The 17,422-nt window shown below is 51.7% G+C and overlaps 1 protein-coding gene across 1 annotated transcript in view; it reads left to right on the plus strand.

Moving 5' to 3' along the window:
• The first annotated feature begins 466 nt into the window (after positions 1–466).
• TBC1D4 (TBC1 domain family member 4) overlaps positions 467–17,422 on the plus strand; it is an 83,962-nt gene continuing 67,006 nt past the window's right edge. The window contains exons 1-2 of the mRNA XM_078864911.1: positions 467–1,540; positions 11,195–11,413. Of these exons, the coding sequence (XP_078721037.1) occupies positions 1,349–1,540; positions 11,195–11,413 (411 nt within the window). The 5' untranslated portion in view covers positions 467–1,348. The remainder of the gene's footprint in view (positions 1,541–11,194; positions 11,414–17,422) is intronic.

Consider the following 17,422-nt stretch of genomic DNA (forward strand, 5'->3'; position numbering starts at 1 on the left):
GTCGGACGAGAGTTAAACATTTTTAAAATTTTCCCGATGACCAATTTTTTTTTAATTAGCATTCTATACGGTAAGGAAATGTCCCTAATCATTGACGAACGTATTAATTTTGTGATTTATTTTTTGCACCATACAATTCATTCGAGTGGCGCGCTCGTTCAGGTCACGCACGCCTCCCCCTACGTAAGATGGCCGCCGTGCGCATCACGCCGCTTGCCAGAGGCGCGTGGAAAGCACGCGGGGCGGAGTGGAGCGGTGGAGACCTGGGAAACACGGAGTGGAGCGGTGGGGACCTGGGTACGTTAACCGGTGGGGGACCTGGAAAACGCGGAGCGGAATTTAGCAGTAGGGACCTGGGAAACACGGAGCGGAGTGAAACAGTGGGAGCCTGGGAACGTGAAGCTGTCGGGGACCTGGGAAACGCGGGGCGGGGTTGAGCAGTAGGGACCTGGGAACACGGAGCGGAGTAGAGCGGTGGGGGTCCTGGGAAACACGGAGCGGAGTGGAGAGGTGGGGGACCTGGATACACGGAGCGGCGTGAAACAGTGGGGAACTGGGAGACACGGAGCGGAGTGAAGACCTGGGAACACGGAGTGGAGTGGAGCGGTGGGGGACCTGGGACCCGGAGTGGAGCAGTGGGAGACCTGGGAAATACGGAGCGGAGTAAAGACCTGAGAGGAGTGCAGCATTGGGGGATCTGTCCTCACGGGGCGGAGTGGAATCGGTGGAATGGAGCAGTGAGGACCTGGGAACACGGAGCGGAGTGGAGCAGTGGGGGGGAGGTCGTCACTCGGGGCTGCAAGGAGGGGACTCAGTCAGAGCCAGAGGAGGTAGCGAGGCGGACAGGCGGGACCGGTCGCGGGCAGCTCCTGACTCCGGCGGGACGCGCTCTGCCCTCCTGCCTGCCCCGTCTAACAGCCCGATGACCTACTGCCCAAACTACCCACCTACCTTGCCCCCCTGTTTACTCACCCGACCGTCCGGTCCCCCCTCTGCCCATCTACTTACCTGCTCCCCTCTTTGCCCTCGTGCTTTGGCCGCTCACCGGCCCGACTCTACTCTGCACGTCTCGCCCGCCTGACTGCACCGCCGCCTGGCTACTTACTACACACCGCACCTCTCTCCCCATACCTCACTGCCATTGCCTGCCTGCAAGTCTCCCTCCTCCTCCTCCTGCCTTGCCTGGCAGAGAGAGAGAGACGTGACACGCTCCGGACCCAGGCATGGCAGCTCTGTGACCGGGGCAGCCACAGCCGCTGTCATCAGCGGGGCCGAGGTGGAAGGGGCAGCACACGTGGAGAGAGAGAGATTCGTGCGGGCAGCACACGTGTGGCAGCGGTGAGGAAGTATGGCCGATGTGGTGGATGGAGAGAGTCACCCATCGACGAGCAGCAAGGCGGTCAGCTGCGTGGCCGAGCGTGCCTTCAGCCTCGCCTACCTGGGCAGCACTGCCCTGGACCAGAGGGCCACGCTCTCCATGCTGCCCTGGATCGTGGCGGAGCTGCTGAGACGCTCGGAGAAGGAGCAGATCGAGCGAGAGGTAACTTTGTGTGGTGTGTAGTGAGAGAGAGATTGTGTTTGATGCGACGGCGGGCACAGCACTTGACGCACAGACAGAGAGAGAGGTCCACGTGGGATCTTGAGCAAGAGGCATGAGTCTTGTAGCAGCAGCAAGGTACAGCACTGAACACGAATCGGTCACCCCACCAGCTAAGCAAATGCAGGCACTTAATCTCCACTCATCAAGCATCATTCGTCTGAACCTGCCTTTCCTCCAGCCACGTCTGCTGTATTTACTCCGGCGCCCATTCATGCCTTGCCTGTCACTTGCTCGCTGTTCGGCGTCTTGAGATGTGGTCGCATTCTCGAGACTATCTTAAACACATTCTACTGCATACGATTATCAAAGTGCAAGTACGGGGGTTTGTCTGTGTGATTCTTAGACGTCTCTGTGCGAGTTGGATTACTTTAAACGTCCTTACGTCTTTAAATGTGTGTGTGTTTTTTAGGTCACTCATTGTGTCTCGATGTAGATACAGTGCATGGATTATATATATAAGTTTGCGTTTCAGTGACAGCCTCAATAAAATAAACATGCCTCCTGTTTTCAGCACAGCGCCTTGAGATGCGGTCTCATTTAAGGGGCAATGTAAATCCAACTTTTGCTCTACTGTATTGTAGGACTGTGATAATTCGTGAATTTGTGGCAATATTCCATAAGGGACCCCCCCCCCCTGTAAGTCGCTCTGCAATATTGATGGGGGAGGTGGGTTTCTTTTGCCTTTGTATTGCTGCTGTGATCACGCAAGCCACGGATCTCCCGTGTAAAATCTCCGACTGAAACGGTGGGGTCTATGGGTCTCGGTGTGAGTCTTTACGTCACTGTTTGAGTCCATATGTGTCCTCTGTGAATCTACGGGTCTCTTAGGGGGTCTTTGGGTCTCTGTGCAGTCTTATCATTGTCCGTGTAAACGAGTGCGCGGGTGGGATACAGCGGCTGGATTTAAAGACTTGGGCAAAGATTTTTTTAGCTGCTGCTCAATTAATGTATCATCATCGTGAAGTTTAAAAAAAAAACTCAAATTCACCCGTCAACCCGATGGAGACCCATCAAACCACCACTCTTCGGCTGTGTTAATATTGAGCGGAAATTTCACCGCAACTCGAACATAATCGACACATTCCAGCCGTGCCCCCCCCCCCACTCCGACCTTATTGCTCCACTGCGACCCTAAACTTAACTCAAGTCCATGGTCACTGGAACCAGTTTGCGCCAACGAAAGCCACGTTTTCGTCTATTGACCTTTTCGAGTTTCAAGCTCACTGCCCTCCTCCTCCTTCTTCCCCTGAACGTCGCATGAGCCGAACTGGCCACAGGCAAGTTGCTCGTCACCTTTTCCACAAATAGCAACAAGAAAAAAACAATCACGCCCCCAAATGTGAATGTGGCACACGGCAAGAAAACGTGGAAAAGCATCGGTGGCCTATATGAGTCTCTTGTGTGTGAATCTGTGAGGTTTCTACGTGAGAATGTGTGTCTCTGAAGTGAGATTTTGTATTTTTCTGTGAGCCATAGAGTTTCAGTGTGAGTCTGGTTCTCTGTTAGCCTATGGGTTTCTATAGGTCTTAGCAAGGCTATGGGTCTCGGTGTGAGTCTTTACGTCACTGTGTGAGTCCATATGTGTCCTCTGTGAGTCTACGGGTCTCTGTGTGGGTCTATGGGTCTCTGTGCAGTCTTATCATTGTCCGTGTAAACGAGTACGCGGGTGGGATACAGCGGCTGGATTTAAAGACTTGGACAAAGATTGTTTTAGCTGCTGCTCAATTCATGTACAAAGTACAGTAAAACATCTAATGAGATTGGCCGGTTGAGCTAGGTTATAGGTGGGGTTATGTGAAAAGGTCCGATGTGTGAACATCTGTATAACATGACAGCTATACAAATCACAGCAAATACATGCCCGTCCAAAGTAAAGCATAAACTTCTTTAAAGAAATGAAAATGCTTTATTTTGTTTCAGAAGTAAGGGAATGTACCTGAGATTAAGAACATTAACTAGTGTGTATAGTGCATAATTGCGAATATCTATATATATTTGAAATGACAGTTACACAACCGCCGTGCACGCTGGGTGTGTGGGTGGATAATTGCTCAGGGCGGATATTGGACGGTCGGATATGCGACGGTCTGCTTTGCAGCAATGGTGAGGAGGAGGCTAAGCCCAAGGGCCAAATGCAACCCGCGACTTTAATTCACACAGCCAGCGGCCTCGCCCACAAACGACATACGTACATACATCACTACCTCTGTGCAGAAGGGACATTGCCCGAATCGTTGCCTGTTATATATTTTTTTCTTTTTACGGCCATGGCGTTATTGACGAATGCCTTAGGGTTGTGTTGTTGTGTATACAGTATATCACTGCTACCATCTTAGTGGAACTATAATCAGGTGCCAGAACGGTGGGGTGGGGGGGGTATTTTGGACATGGAAAAGGACACAGTGTTTCTGGTTTCGTCACTCGGGCACTAACTGTGGTGTCACTCCACGAGTCTCTTGCGGTGACGCAACTGTTAAGGTGTACGTGTGTGTGTTTATGTATTGCGCTGCACAAAGTACTTGGAAGTCCTGTTTGAAAAAAAAAATCACTGAGCACAGGCCCAAAAAACGACAGAGCCGGCGACAAACAGCAGATGTTGAAGATGTAATAGTTGAGAGTCGGTACATAACTTGAATTGAGCTTATTCTTAGGTTTTTTCGGTAAAGTCACGTAGGTAAAACCTCAAAATTAATGAAAATAAAATAAAATGATTTTTGTTTTTATTTTATTTTATTTTCATTAATTTTGATGTTTTACCTACGTGACTTTACCGAAAAAACCTAAGAATATGATGCCTTGCAGTCACGAAAGCTTCAAATCTAGAATTGAATTGAGCTTGGTTATTTTGAGGACTTTAGGAAAAGAGGTGGTGATGGGAGGGAATTCTAAAGTTGAACTGCAAGTGGAGTGAACGGATGGGCGAGTGAACGTGTTGTGACCTGCAGTGTGGTGAGTGAGCGGGTGAGTGTGTGTGTTGTTGCGACCTGCCGTATGATGGTTGAACTCGCGCACGGTGAGTGAGATGAAACCATCAGTCTGGTGGTTCGAGTCCTCTTTAAAGGAAAGGTTCCCCACCCATGATTTTTAGCATCCTCCATTGCCAGGACAGGACTTTTAAAAGTATAAAATTTCACAGCATTTCGGTGCAACCGCATTTGGCCCGGAGAGACAAACTAAGGCATGCGTGGCTTCACGTCAAAGCTCATTGAGCAATGGGACAAGAGGTTGCACTGAACCTCCAGTTCTACGTACTGCATGTGGTCCATCTACAGCCCCCTTGATTGATCCGCTACTGGATGAGGGGCCTCCTATCTAATCCACGTCGTGCGTGCAGCGAGGTTTATTTGACAACTTGTAATTTACCACGTCGGTCATTGCAGGTCTGTGAAGGCGGGGGAGGCGCAGACGGTAGGAGCGTAAAAGTACAGGGCCTTGCAACAATGGATTTTTTCCGCAATGCCCAAAACGTAGACTCGCGGAAAAATAAACATAACACCGTGTTATTGTGCAGGGTGGTCGCCAAGCCAAGCATTATCCAGGCCCCTACCCGGCTTAGCTTGCTCATGAGGTTTGACGGGATCGGGTGTATTTCGCATGATTTGGTCAAAAGTTTTTAATCACGTGTACAGGCTTTTGTTAAAATAAAAATACGACCGCGAACTTTTAACCGCCAGATCAGAGCGTGTCAGAAATCGAACCCAGTTCGCTGGGTTCGAATAGCAAAGGGCACTAACCACGCCACCCACCACCCACGTCCCTGAGTAATGAGATAATGTCCGAAAAAGTATCCCACTGCCAATTCCAACCGCTGTATCAGAGCGTGTGTCTGTGTTACCCTGCTCTGTCAGTGCCAGCCGTTGAAAACACGTGACCCTCAGCTGTTCTGATGGGCGCACATTTCACCCCTGGGGAGCCTGAGCTTTGCCAACCACCACATGACCTATGACCTCGATTGCCACAATATAGATTTTCGCCATTAAATTTTAATGTCCACGATCATCGGGATGTCAGTGTCTTGTAGCTTTATGTTTAGAATTATTATATTACTTTTGGTGCATTACTGTACTTCCATTATCCATACAAATTATTAAGAGATCGTCAACTGCGATTCACTAAACATAAGCCTGAGTCTTATAATAATTGCAAACATATCGCAGCAAGCCTAGCTGGGATGAAAACACCCCTCGCTCGCTCAATATATTCGGATCTCGGAAAGTTAAGCGGGTTTGCGCCTGGACAGCTCTCGCGTGTGAACTCGGGTTGTGTACCGTGTTGTTGTCCGACACGAGGTCCGACGTTTTAGCTCCTGTAGAAGTGCCCAGCACGTGTAGCGAAAAGACAGACGCCGTGCTCGGAGCTTCTTGGGCAAACTAAATTTCGGTTTTTCTCCATACGTGCTGCGAGATTTCGTTTTACGAACCTAATTCAATCGCTGCTCCATGCCGATCGGCACGCAAGGATGCGAGTTCAACCCCAGTGACGCTTGGAGAGCTGGAGTTCAAAGGAACTCGCAAACAAACAGCTTGTGAAAGACCCAACGCAGAACATCCCTGGTTTTGATCTTCCACAAAGCTCATGGTCCACCCTAAACAGCATCCTTACAAACCATGGCAGATTTGGATACCTGATGCACAAGTGGAAAAATAACAAACTCTGCATTGTTGCGACTGTGGTCATCCACAACAGACCGTACAGCATACAGTGGCGCAATGCCCAATCCACAAATACGAAGGAGACATCACAGCGATACACTGCACTGCTCCTGACACGATTATCTGGCTTCACCACCTGAATGTGAAATTGTAGTTGTTGTTCTGCATCTACATCAGTCACACGAAAGAAGAAGTAGCCACTCGCTAACAGCACTTGACCCCAAACGGTCTGCTGAGGCAATAGGGCAGTGCTCTTCTCTAATTGTCAGAGGAGGGGACCACTTTCATTGATGAGACATTATCCGTGTAAGGGCAGCCTCGCACACGGTCAGAAAACACAGCGGAGAGGCGTGAGCACGAGGGCGAAAACATGTGCAGTGAGCGGGGGGGGGGGTAGAACCTCAGCTTACTTGGATTTTCTGTTTGCACTCAGTCACATATTCACTTTAAGATGTTTTTTTGTTCATTTTTTTGTTGTTGCGGTTGCACCCGATTCAAGAGCCGAATGGCTCACAGGGCTATACCTAATAAATGAAACTTGAAAAAAAAACTTGTGCAGCGTTTGAATGGGAAGCTATGCCTGGGACTGTCAGATGTTGTCGGCTTGGATTGCGGTGTGGCAGTTCAGGTCAGCATCAGGCAGCACTATTGACGGTGTAGCTGATGCAAATGAATACGTTTATTGAATTGAGCAAGGTTGTAAAAACGTGCAAAAAGAGACGTTTGGAGGGAATTGCAGTCGAGCGGTGGTCGGGAAGAAGCAGAAAGAGATGTACTGTGAGCCGCAGCGTGGCGGTTGAGTGGGAGGGTGAGTGAGTGAATCAATCAGTGAGTGGGCGAGTGGGAGAGTGGGAGGGTGAGTGGTGGTTGAACACACTTGATGAGCTGATACAATCAATCTGGTAGAGTCCTCAACATGGGTGGAGGAATCAAGGAGTGGAATTCACGGGAAAATATATTAACTCGCATATGGATACATGAGCATTCCCTGTATTTGCCCAAATGTTCCTCCTGTTCACTGTGGGAGGTTGTAGATTCCTTCACAGCTGTCATAATGGACCCATTACTTACTGAGTGTCCAACTCGGTCTGTTCATTAGCATACACACACACACGCTGGGTTGCACAAGGGCGTTGTTATAAAACACATTCCTCTTCTTCTTGGTTGACCAGCCATTCCTGCGGAGGGAGCTGGTAGGAACGTTGGGTTGCTCGGTCAATGGCCAGGGTCAACGGCGGCGTGGTGTATTCCGCAAATATGCCCGACTGTCAGGGCGGGCACAAGCCGGCGTGAGTAGGTTAAACGTTGAGTTTTATAAGGGCACCACGGGGTGACCAGCCCCTCTCCACCCAGCCCCACCCCTCCCACCCCTCCCCACCCAGCCCCTCCCCACCCTCCCCACCCAGCCCCTCCCCACCCACCCCTCCCCACCCAGCCCCTACCTCCCCACCCAGCCCCTCCCTGCACGATGGACGGACGGACACAATAATCCCCTGTGGGCTGGTGTAACCAGGAGGTTCCTACCAGTATTATGTCTCATGAAAGTCATGCCTGCCATACGTAGAATTCCATTGCTACGGTTCATTAGATATCTGGTTTTTAAAAAAAAATTAGTCTCTTTTTTTTCACCCCAAATTATGTTCTAACTCCTATCTGCATCGTGTTGTGAAATGAAAAACGTCCATTTGGAACTCAAGCAGAGTGGTGCATCGCCCTTTGTGCATTCCAGAACAGCCCGTGTTCTGGAATGACATTAAATCCACACGATTGGCCCGGCAACTTTTGCACGCACTGAGCTATGTTTAGATGATCATCACATAGCAGTTAAACTGGAGAGGATTTTCTCAGTGTGATTAAATGTTTCCGTATTTAAAACCCAACTTAATACGGTAGATGTTTTTTCTGCAGTTATTCGTGATCGGACTGAGATAATCAACTCAAGACACTTTGAGAACCTGGTTTTAATCACGAATGGGCCAAAGCCAGAATTCGATCCCAGGATCTCAGCAGTGCTCAGCGATCCAACCTTCTGGGTAACCTGGGCAACTCGAATTAGAATTTTAGACAATGTTTTGGTTTTGGACCATAAATATCTAGATATGGAACAAGGCAAGAGTGATGCCCATCTCAGACAAGCTGAGAGAAGACGACTCAGGCGGGAGGCAGATCGGAAAAACCGCCTTTTGATGAACGAAGGTGGTGAACGTGGCAGCACGAGGCTGTAGACCGCAAGGCAGTTCTAAGTAGAGGTGGATTGAAGAGGCGAATCGGGATGTGAAGGACGGGGGGCCATGGAGGTTGTGGACCAGGACAGGAGTTAGTGGAGAAGGATGAACAGGAAGGCACACTCTGCATTAGTGGGCAAAGTACGAGGAGGAGGAGGAAGAAGAAGGATTTTAGTCGGTGTGTCTTGGCTCTGCAAACCCATAGGGCGTTATCACGCACACCGCCACTGCTGTGCACAGGCATTCTGCAAGCGCGGGCTCATCGCTACACTGCGAATGCCAACACAGACCAGAGCCCACACTACATGGCCACCTGGTAACATGGATTCATGTTCATGTTACAGTACGGGCAAGGGCATCAATATTTGTATGACCCCACCACCCCCGCCTTCTCTTTCCCTGCCACCTCCCTCCCTCATGCCTTTCTCCAGCCTTATACGTACAGAGGGAAAAAGTTCACTCTCAGCAAAGACTCCAGTTTGTGTGCGCGATGGCTGGACGATGGCATTGCACTGGCAAAGGGCGTGCAAAACCTTGGAGGCACAGAGAGCGACAGTAGAGTTTGGGAGTGTAGAGGACAGAATGGGACATCGTAAGATATGAAAGAAGCAAGATAAGATGGGGTAAGACCATGGAGGTATTTATAGACGAGCGTGAGAAATTTTAACACGCAGCGAAAGTAGACAGGGAGCCATTGTCGTTGGGAGTGTAGAGCGGAAGTGTGGTGATCTGTGGTGGAGGTTACAAATGGTCCTGAGCTCATCGCACGTGTCTCACGTCTGTAGGATCCCACGCCTCCATCTCCACCAACCTGCCGACCTCTCCCCTCTCAATTCACTCTACTCCCCTCCACGCACTCTCCTACCTCTCCCCTCTCAATTCATTCTACTCCCCTTCACACACTCTCCTACCTCTCCACTCTCAATGCATTCTACGCCCCTCCATGCCCTCTCCTACCTCTCCAATCTCATCTCACTCTACTCCCCTTCACTCACTCTCCTACCTCTCCGCTCTCATCTCACTCTACTCCCCTTCACACACTCTCCTACCTCTCCCCTCTCAATTCATTCTACTCCCCTCCATACACTCTCCTACCTCTCCACTCTCATCTCACTCTACTCCCCTCCATGCACTCTCCTACCTCTCCCCTCTCATCTCACTCTACTCCCCTCCACGCACTCTCCTACCTCTCCCCTCTCATCTCACTCTACTCCCCTCCACGCACTCTCCTGTCCTCTCCACTCTCATCTCACTCTACTCCCCTTCACACACTCTCCTACCTCTCCACTCTCATCTCACTCTACTCCCCTTCACACACTCTCCTACCTCTCCCCTCTCAATTCATTCTACTCCCCTCCACGCACTCTCCTACCTCTCCACTCTCATCTCACTTTACTCCCCTCCATGCACTCTCCTACCTCTCCCCTCTCATCTCACTCTACTCCCCTCCACGCACTCTCCTACCTCTCCCCTCTCATCTCACTCTACTCCCCTCCATGCACTCTCCTACCTCTCCCCTCTCATCTCACTTTACTCCCCTCCACGCACTCTCCTACCTCTCCCCTCTCATCTCACTTTACTCCCCTCCACGCACTCTCCTACCTCTCCCCTCTCATCTCACTTTACTCCCCTCCACGCACTCTCCTACCTCTCCCCTCTCATCTCACTCTACTCCCCTCCACACACTCTCCTACCTCTCCCCTCTCATCTCACTCTACTCCCCTCCACGCACTCTCCTACCTCTCCCCTCTCAATTCATTCTACTCCCCTCCACGCACTCTCCTACCTCTCCACTCTCATCTCACTTTACTCCCCTCCATGCACTCTCCTACCTCTCCCCTCTCATCTCACTCTACTCCCCTTCACACACTCTCCTACCTCTCCCCTCTCATCTCACTCTACTCCCCTCCACGCACTCTCCTGTCCTCTCCACTCTCATCTCACTCTACTCCCCTTCACACACTCTCCTACCTCTCCACTCTCATCTCACTCTACTCCCCTTCACACACTCTCCTACCTCTCCCCTCTCAATTCATTCTACTCCCTTCCACGCACTCTCCTACCTCTCCCCTCTCATCTCACTCTACTCCCCTCCACGCACTTTCCTACCTCTCAACTCGCTAAACTCCCCTCCACACTCTCTCCTACCTCTCCACTCTCATCTCACTCTACTCCCCTCCAAGCATTCTCTTACCCTCTCCCCTCTCGCCCCCATAGGCTCACTCTTTTAGAGACCCACAGACTCACACCGAGACCCACGACAACCTCTACATAATAAATCGCCCACAGCTACCGTTCGTTTCTCTGTTTGGCGAGATGTTAACTCCCTCGCCTGGTATACAGGAGGTTGTGGGTTTTATCCCGACCCTGACACCTGTATATTAGGAGTTTGTATGTTCTTGTCGTGGCATGGATTTTTCTCCCAGGTCCTCCGGTTTTCCCCTCCCCATTTAGAATCAACATCACGCGTTCAGAGTATTTGGCTGCTATACATTTCCACACGATAATCCACTTCGATGAGAAATCATTTGTGGCCAGGTCGTTTATGAAAAATATCTACATAGCTCAGTGGTCCTTCCCTGGTAAAATAAAAAAAATAGTTTACAAAAAACAGTCATCCTAGTTGTGCACCGGCGTACCGTTTACGCACTATGGGGGTAGGGGGGGGGGGATGCGTTGAAAACTGACAGCTCACCAACGTCATTTCCTTCCCGCAGGTAATGCTGTACGTGTGCCCGCCGCTGGTGCGGTGCGTGCCGGCCGGCAGCCAGAGCAACAGCTCCATCTTCATCTTCGAGCAGCGTGCGGCGCACATCTCCCGCTTCGTGCACTGCAGCCGGCAGCCGGGCAGCTTCGCGTACCTGGTGCGCACGCAGCCCGACAACCCCGACTCGCACACCTCCTGCCACGTGTTCCGCGCGCCCGCCGGCCAGCCCGTGAGTTTACACCTGCACGCCCGCTCGCCACGGTTTTCCTTCACTTATGTATATGTGTACGTACATTGATATTCTTACGTGACTTTACCGAAAAAACCTAAGAATATGAATCCTTGCAGTCACGAAAGCTTCAAATCTAGAATACGTACATTGAACTTGTTTCGCAACGTAACGTAGCCAACCGTATCACGAACCAGTCCTTAAAGAGCCACATGCGGCTCCGGAACTGGAGGTTGCCAACCGCTGTTCTACGGAAGGCTTGGGGCCGGTTCAGATAATTGTCACTGGTGTTTTCCATTAGTGGGAATTGAACTTGGGTTGCCGGGTTCGTAGCGCAGTGTTCTAACTACCGCGTCACCGCTCCTGGCTACACACACGTGCAAAAGACAAAGATCCCCCGTATAGCCTTAACAGACTTTTGTGGCAAGTGCTGTTTGCGAGCGCCTTATGGAGGCCGATAACGGCACACGAGGAGGGTGGGTGGCCAGCACCACTCCCAGCCGCCTTTCTCTCCCTAGCGGTGATGTGTACGTACTGCACCAGCTGCTCATTTGAGGCCGAGTCGACCCACACATACACGCGCGAGCACATGTGCACTTTATTACTCGCAACAAGACAACATACACACAAAAACATGGCATTTTCCAGTTCACAATGTGCCGTTAAAGTTAATACACTTAAAGCCAACATCGCAAATAACAAGCCCACCCACTGCCCCGGAGGAGGAGGCGGTGGTGATCAATGGTCATCTATTTTTAGGGCCCCAAGACAAACAACGCAATTAAAAAAAAACTAGAAACGCCTTACAGACAGACACACATATGTATGTTGAACTTCTTTCGTACCGTACGTAGCCAACCGTGCTAATCGGATGTGCGGGGGAAGGACAAAAACTTAACACACAAAGCAGTTCCAAAACAACACAGCTACATACAGCCTGCGCTCACACTCGCACGTACACATGCACACACAAACACTGCCACGTACAACCTGCCCTTGAAATGCATAACACACACACATGCACACAAATGCGCATACACCACTGTCACACAAGGTCAGTCTGCGAGTGTAACAGTACTGCAACGCACAAAGACAAAGATCACCCATGAAGCTCATGTAGACTGTTGGGGCAAGCAATCTTTGCGAGCATCTATTGAGGCAGGCACAGCACACCATGCGTTGGTGCGGTCAGAACCATACCTGGCCAGTGCTGATGTTTACACAAGGCATCATCTACTCATTTAAGACTGAGTTGACCTAGGGGAGAACCAGAACATTCAGATAAGCACCATTCTGGTTTAGCCACGGCCCGGGAATCGAGTACAGGTCGCCGGGTTCACAGTGTAGTGCACTAACCACTACACTACTGTTCCCATCTCCACAAGGCTATACAAACACAAATAAAATTCAAAGACCACACCCCATATAGCCTTTAACAGACTCTTGGGACAAATGCTGTTGGCAAGCACCAATGAAGACTGGCACTGGCATGCGAGGGGGTGGGTGGCCAACACCATTCCCGGCCGTCTTTGTCTCTTCCCATGGTGGTGTGTTATACACTGCACCAGGTACTCCTTGAAGGCAAAGTAGACCTAGGGGAGCCCAGGACCGGTTCAAATATTCACCAATGTTTATTGGTCATGAGCGGGAATCAAACTCCAGTCGCAGGGTGTCGTAGCGCGGTGTGCTAACCGCTGAGCCACTGCGCCACTGCTGCCCACACACACATGCAGGCACATCAACACGCTCACACGCAGTCAGCCTGCGGGTTTCACAGGACGCTACACACACACACGTGGCATACTCCCCGCGCGCTGGTGCATGGCTGATAGTTTTGTCGCATGAGGCCCTTCCTTTACAAATGTCGCATGTCCGACTCGCTGGTTGACTGTGTACGCCGCCGTGCATGCGCAGGTGACTGGGCAAGGAGAGCTCAAGCCCCTTGTGACACGGAGGGGGGAAATGCTTGCGCTGTGCTGCAGAAGTGAGCGAAAGCTCGCGAGGTTGAGAACACGGTGCCGTGTGTGCGTGAAGAGGTCGCCCAGGAACGACGCGAATGAACGTCTTCGAGAGAATGATTGTTTACCCCCTATGGTGCACAAACACTGCAGCCCGCTGGGTGAGATGGGCGGCTTATTGGTCAGGGTGGATATGCGACGTCGTACTGCGCTACGTTTGTTGTGGGTGGTACAACCAACAGTGGCTTTCAAAGCAGGTCACAGGCCGTCTTGTGGCTTGATGGGTCACGTGGCTGCAAACTTTGCTTAATAAACGACCGCACTACGAAACCGCGCTCTCGTTTTCCATGAATATCAAGCGCAAACCTGTTTTGAGGGCGGAACATTAGAAGGGCCCGTACGCCCCGTCAGGATTAAGACTGCAAGCATGCGGTGTAAAGTAACGGAACAGAACGCGGGGAGAAATCAAGGTCTTCTCCTGGCCTTCCCGCGGTTTTTCTGGACTTTCCGTCTTGATCGCTCATGGTAGTCCCGTAGCAATGGGCGCCCGTTCGTATGGCGTTGTTTAGGAGAAGTGCCAAACCATCACGTGGAATTTTACCCCTGCCCTTAGCACACAAAACAAATACAAAGATCCCCGTATAGCCTTGGCAGACTGTTGGGGCAAGTGCTGTTAGCGAACACCAATGAAGGCCAAAACGGCACACAAAGGGGATGGGTGGCCAGCACCACGGCCGTCTGCCTTTGTCTCCCTGTGATGATGTTTACGCCACGCACCATGTACTCATTTGAGACTGAGTCGACCTAGGGGAGGCCCAGGGCCAGTTCAGATAATCGTCACTGGTGTCGGTCGTGAGCGGAAATCAAACTCGGGCTGCCGGGTTCGTAGCGCAGCGTAGCGCTAACCACTACACACAACACCCACATGGATGCCCATTCATGCATTCAGCCTCTTCCCAGATTGCTGTGCACAAACAAACGCACTCGTGTTCACACGTGCACCTGAGCTCTCCATGCAAACAGCATCCGCCATTCGCCGCTAAGTGGTGATGACGTCACCGTGGCGCTTGTGCCAGGCTAGGTGTACCTTGAGGTCTCGTTAATTGAGGAAAACTCGCTGGCAGGAGGTCACGGGACAGACCGAGGTGTTGTGGAATGACTGACTTTGATGATTGGCAGCCTAATGTGCCTGTCCCCTTGGGATCTCTGGCACAAGCATATTTTGGATGTTTTCACCGTGGTTTTTCGACAATGTCATGGAAAATGTGGAGGGGTTACCAGCCCTTTGCATATACTAATCTAATTACATACACACACTCACACACGCTCATTCTTACACTCACACACACACACTCTCAAACCCGACACGAAGGATACACGCATACACAACTGTACACACCAATGCAGAATACACAGTGTCGCCGCACACCCATGCAAAGACAAAGATCCCATATATATCCCTTCACAGACTGTTGGGGCAAGTGCTATTAGCGAACACCTATTTAAAGCCGGCATGGTATAGGAGGTGGAGTAAGCACCATGCCAGGCCACCTTTGTCTCTCCACCACTGATGTTTACATGCAACATCAGGTACTTATTTAAGCCGGAGTTGACTTTGGGGAGTTGTGATGTAATTCGCCACCGATGTTGGCTATAGCGGTGAATCCAATTCAGGTCGCAGGGTTCATAGCGCAGTGCGCTAACCACTGCATCACACACACGCACGCACACCATTACATGCACGCTCAGCACACACGCATGCGCGTGTGTGTGTACGTGCCTTCTCGTCATGCCAGCTGCTGTAAGAAGAGAGAGACTTTCCAGACTTTTGGGGCCAGTGCTGTTAGCGAGCACCTATAAAGGCCGGCACTGTGCATGAGGGGGTGGGTGGCGAGAACCACGCCCAGTCGCCTTTGTCTCCCTAGTAGCGATGTTCACACATCGCACCAGGTACTCATTCGAGGCTGAGTCGACCTAGGGGGGAGGCCCAGGGACCGGTTGTTGGCCGTGAGCGGGGAATCGCCAGATTTGTAGTGCAGCACGCTAACCGCTCCCACACGCACGCACACGTGTGTACACGCCTGGCTGCTGTCAAGAGTACAAACGCGACCCTGGTGTTGCGTGTTTGCCATCGAACAATGGCTGTGTTGATGAGAGTGTGTGTTCGCTGCTCAAGGCTTGTGCAATTGCCTCGCGTGGCAGGAAGAGAGCAAGAGGGCAGGGTTTGGGTCTGGCCGGCGGTCGGTCGCCGGCCAGGCGCGTGTGTGTGTGTGTTTGACAGTGGGGAGCGGTAGTGTAAAGGTTAGCGCGCTGCGCTACGAATCTGGCGACCCGATTTTGATTCCCGCTCACGGCCAACACCCAGTGACGATTATCTGAACCGGTCCCTGGGCCCTCCGCTAGGTCGACTCAGCTTACTCAAATGAGTACGTGGTCCAGTGAGTAAATGTCGCCACTAGGGAGACAAAGGTGGCTTGGCATGGTGCTGACCACCCCACCTCCTCGTGTGCCGTTCCGGCCTTCATAGGTGCTCGCTAACAGAACTTGCCCCAACAATCTGTTCAGGCTATACAGGGGATCCTTGTCTCTGTAGGTACGTGTATACCTGAGTGTGTGTGTGTATGCGGAGCGGTGACACAGTGGTTTGCACACTGCACCACCAATACAGCAACCTGAGTTTAATTCCCGGCCACGCCTAACGCGAAGTGGTGAGCATAGTCAGCCCTGGGGTCCTGGGCCTCCCTTAGGTCGGCTCAGCCTGAAACGAGTACCAGGTGCAGTGTGTAAACATCAGCACTGGGAAGACAACGATGGGGTGGTTGGGGCGGTGGGGGGGACGGGTGTAAAATAATTTTAATTCATCGGATTGGATTGTGCTGTTCAATGTTAGCGCGCTGTGGTAATTTCGATGAGTTACGTCCGTCGCTCTAATCAGCGCAGTGAGCTTTCCCCGCCACCACCACGACGGCCACCATCGCCGCGGTGTTTGTTCGCAGTGGTGCATCGGTCCCACGGGGATCGTCGGTGGAGGTCGGCTTGAAATGGCGGAAATTGCGGTTGTGACGATGGGCAAACGCCGGACGAACGCCACTAGCGCGCTCTCCTACCTCTCCACTCTCATCTCACTCTACTCCCTTCCACGCACTCTCCTACCTCTCCCCTCTCATCTCACTCTACTCCCCTCCATGCACTCTCCTACCTCTCCCCTCTCATCTCACTCTACTCCCCTTCACACGCTCTCCTACCTCTCCCCTCTCATCTCACTCTACTCCCTTCCACGCACTCTCCTACCTCTCCCCTCTCATCTCACTCTACTCCCCTCCATGCACTCTCCTACCTCTCCCCTCTCATCTCACTCTACTCCCCTTCACACGCTCTCCTACCTCTCCCCTCTCATCTCACTCTACTCTCCTCCACGCACTCTCATACCTCTCCCCTCTCATATCACTCTACTCCCTTCCACGCACTGCCCTACCTCTCATCTCTTATCTCACTCTATCTCTTCCATTAACTCACTGCTCTAGCAACCGAGGCTTTATGGCAGCCTCAAGTTAACTTTTGCTCAGTGGGAGATGGCTCATTCTCCTCGGCTGCCTCCACAGTTTGGAACTACATTCCCCTGGCCAATTGTGCTGTCAATTCCCTGCCCCAGGTTCAGGTTCAAGACCTTCCTCTGGCCATGACTAACTGCCTCCACCACCACCCAACCACGTGTCATTTTCCCCTCCTAGTGCATACACTGTGGAATGCAAATGCCAACGGGGGCTCAGGGGAGGTGTCGTTGGGTGGATGGGTACAGCTCTCTGACCCAAAACCCATCCCATAACTTTTCTCCCATTCCTCATCGATCACCGCAGACGCAGCCAGTTGTTTTTGCAGGAGCTGCGCTGATTGGCTGGCTGCTTGGCCGAGCCAACCGACCAGCGAGCCAGCCAGTCGGCCAAACAGCAAGCTCGCTCGCCACCCAACTAGAAATCTAGCCAGCCAACGAGTCAGCTGGTCAGCCAGCCAATCAGTCAGTCAGCCAGTCGTCCAGTGAGCCAGCCAGAAA

This window comes from Lampetra fluviatilis, chromosome 19 (assembly GCF_964198595.1).
Source record: "Lampetra fluviatilis chromosome 19, kcLamFluv1.1, whole genome shotgun sequence".
In the NCBI taxonomy this organism is placed as follows: Eukaryota; Metazoa; Chordata; class Hyperoartia; order Petromyzontiformes; family Petromyzontidae; genus Lampetra; species Lampetra fluviatilis.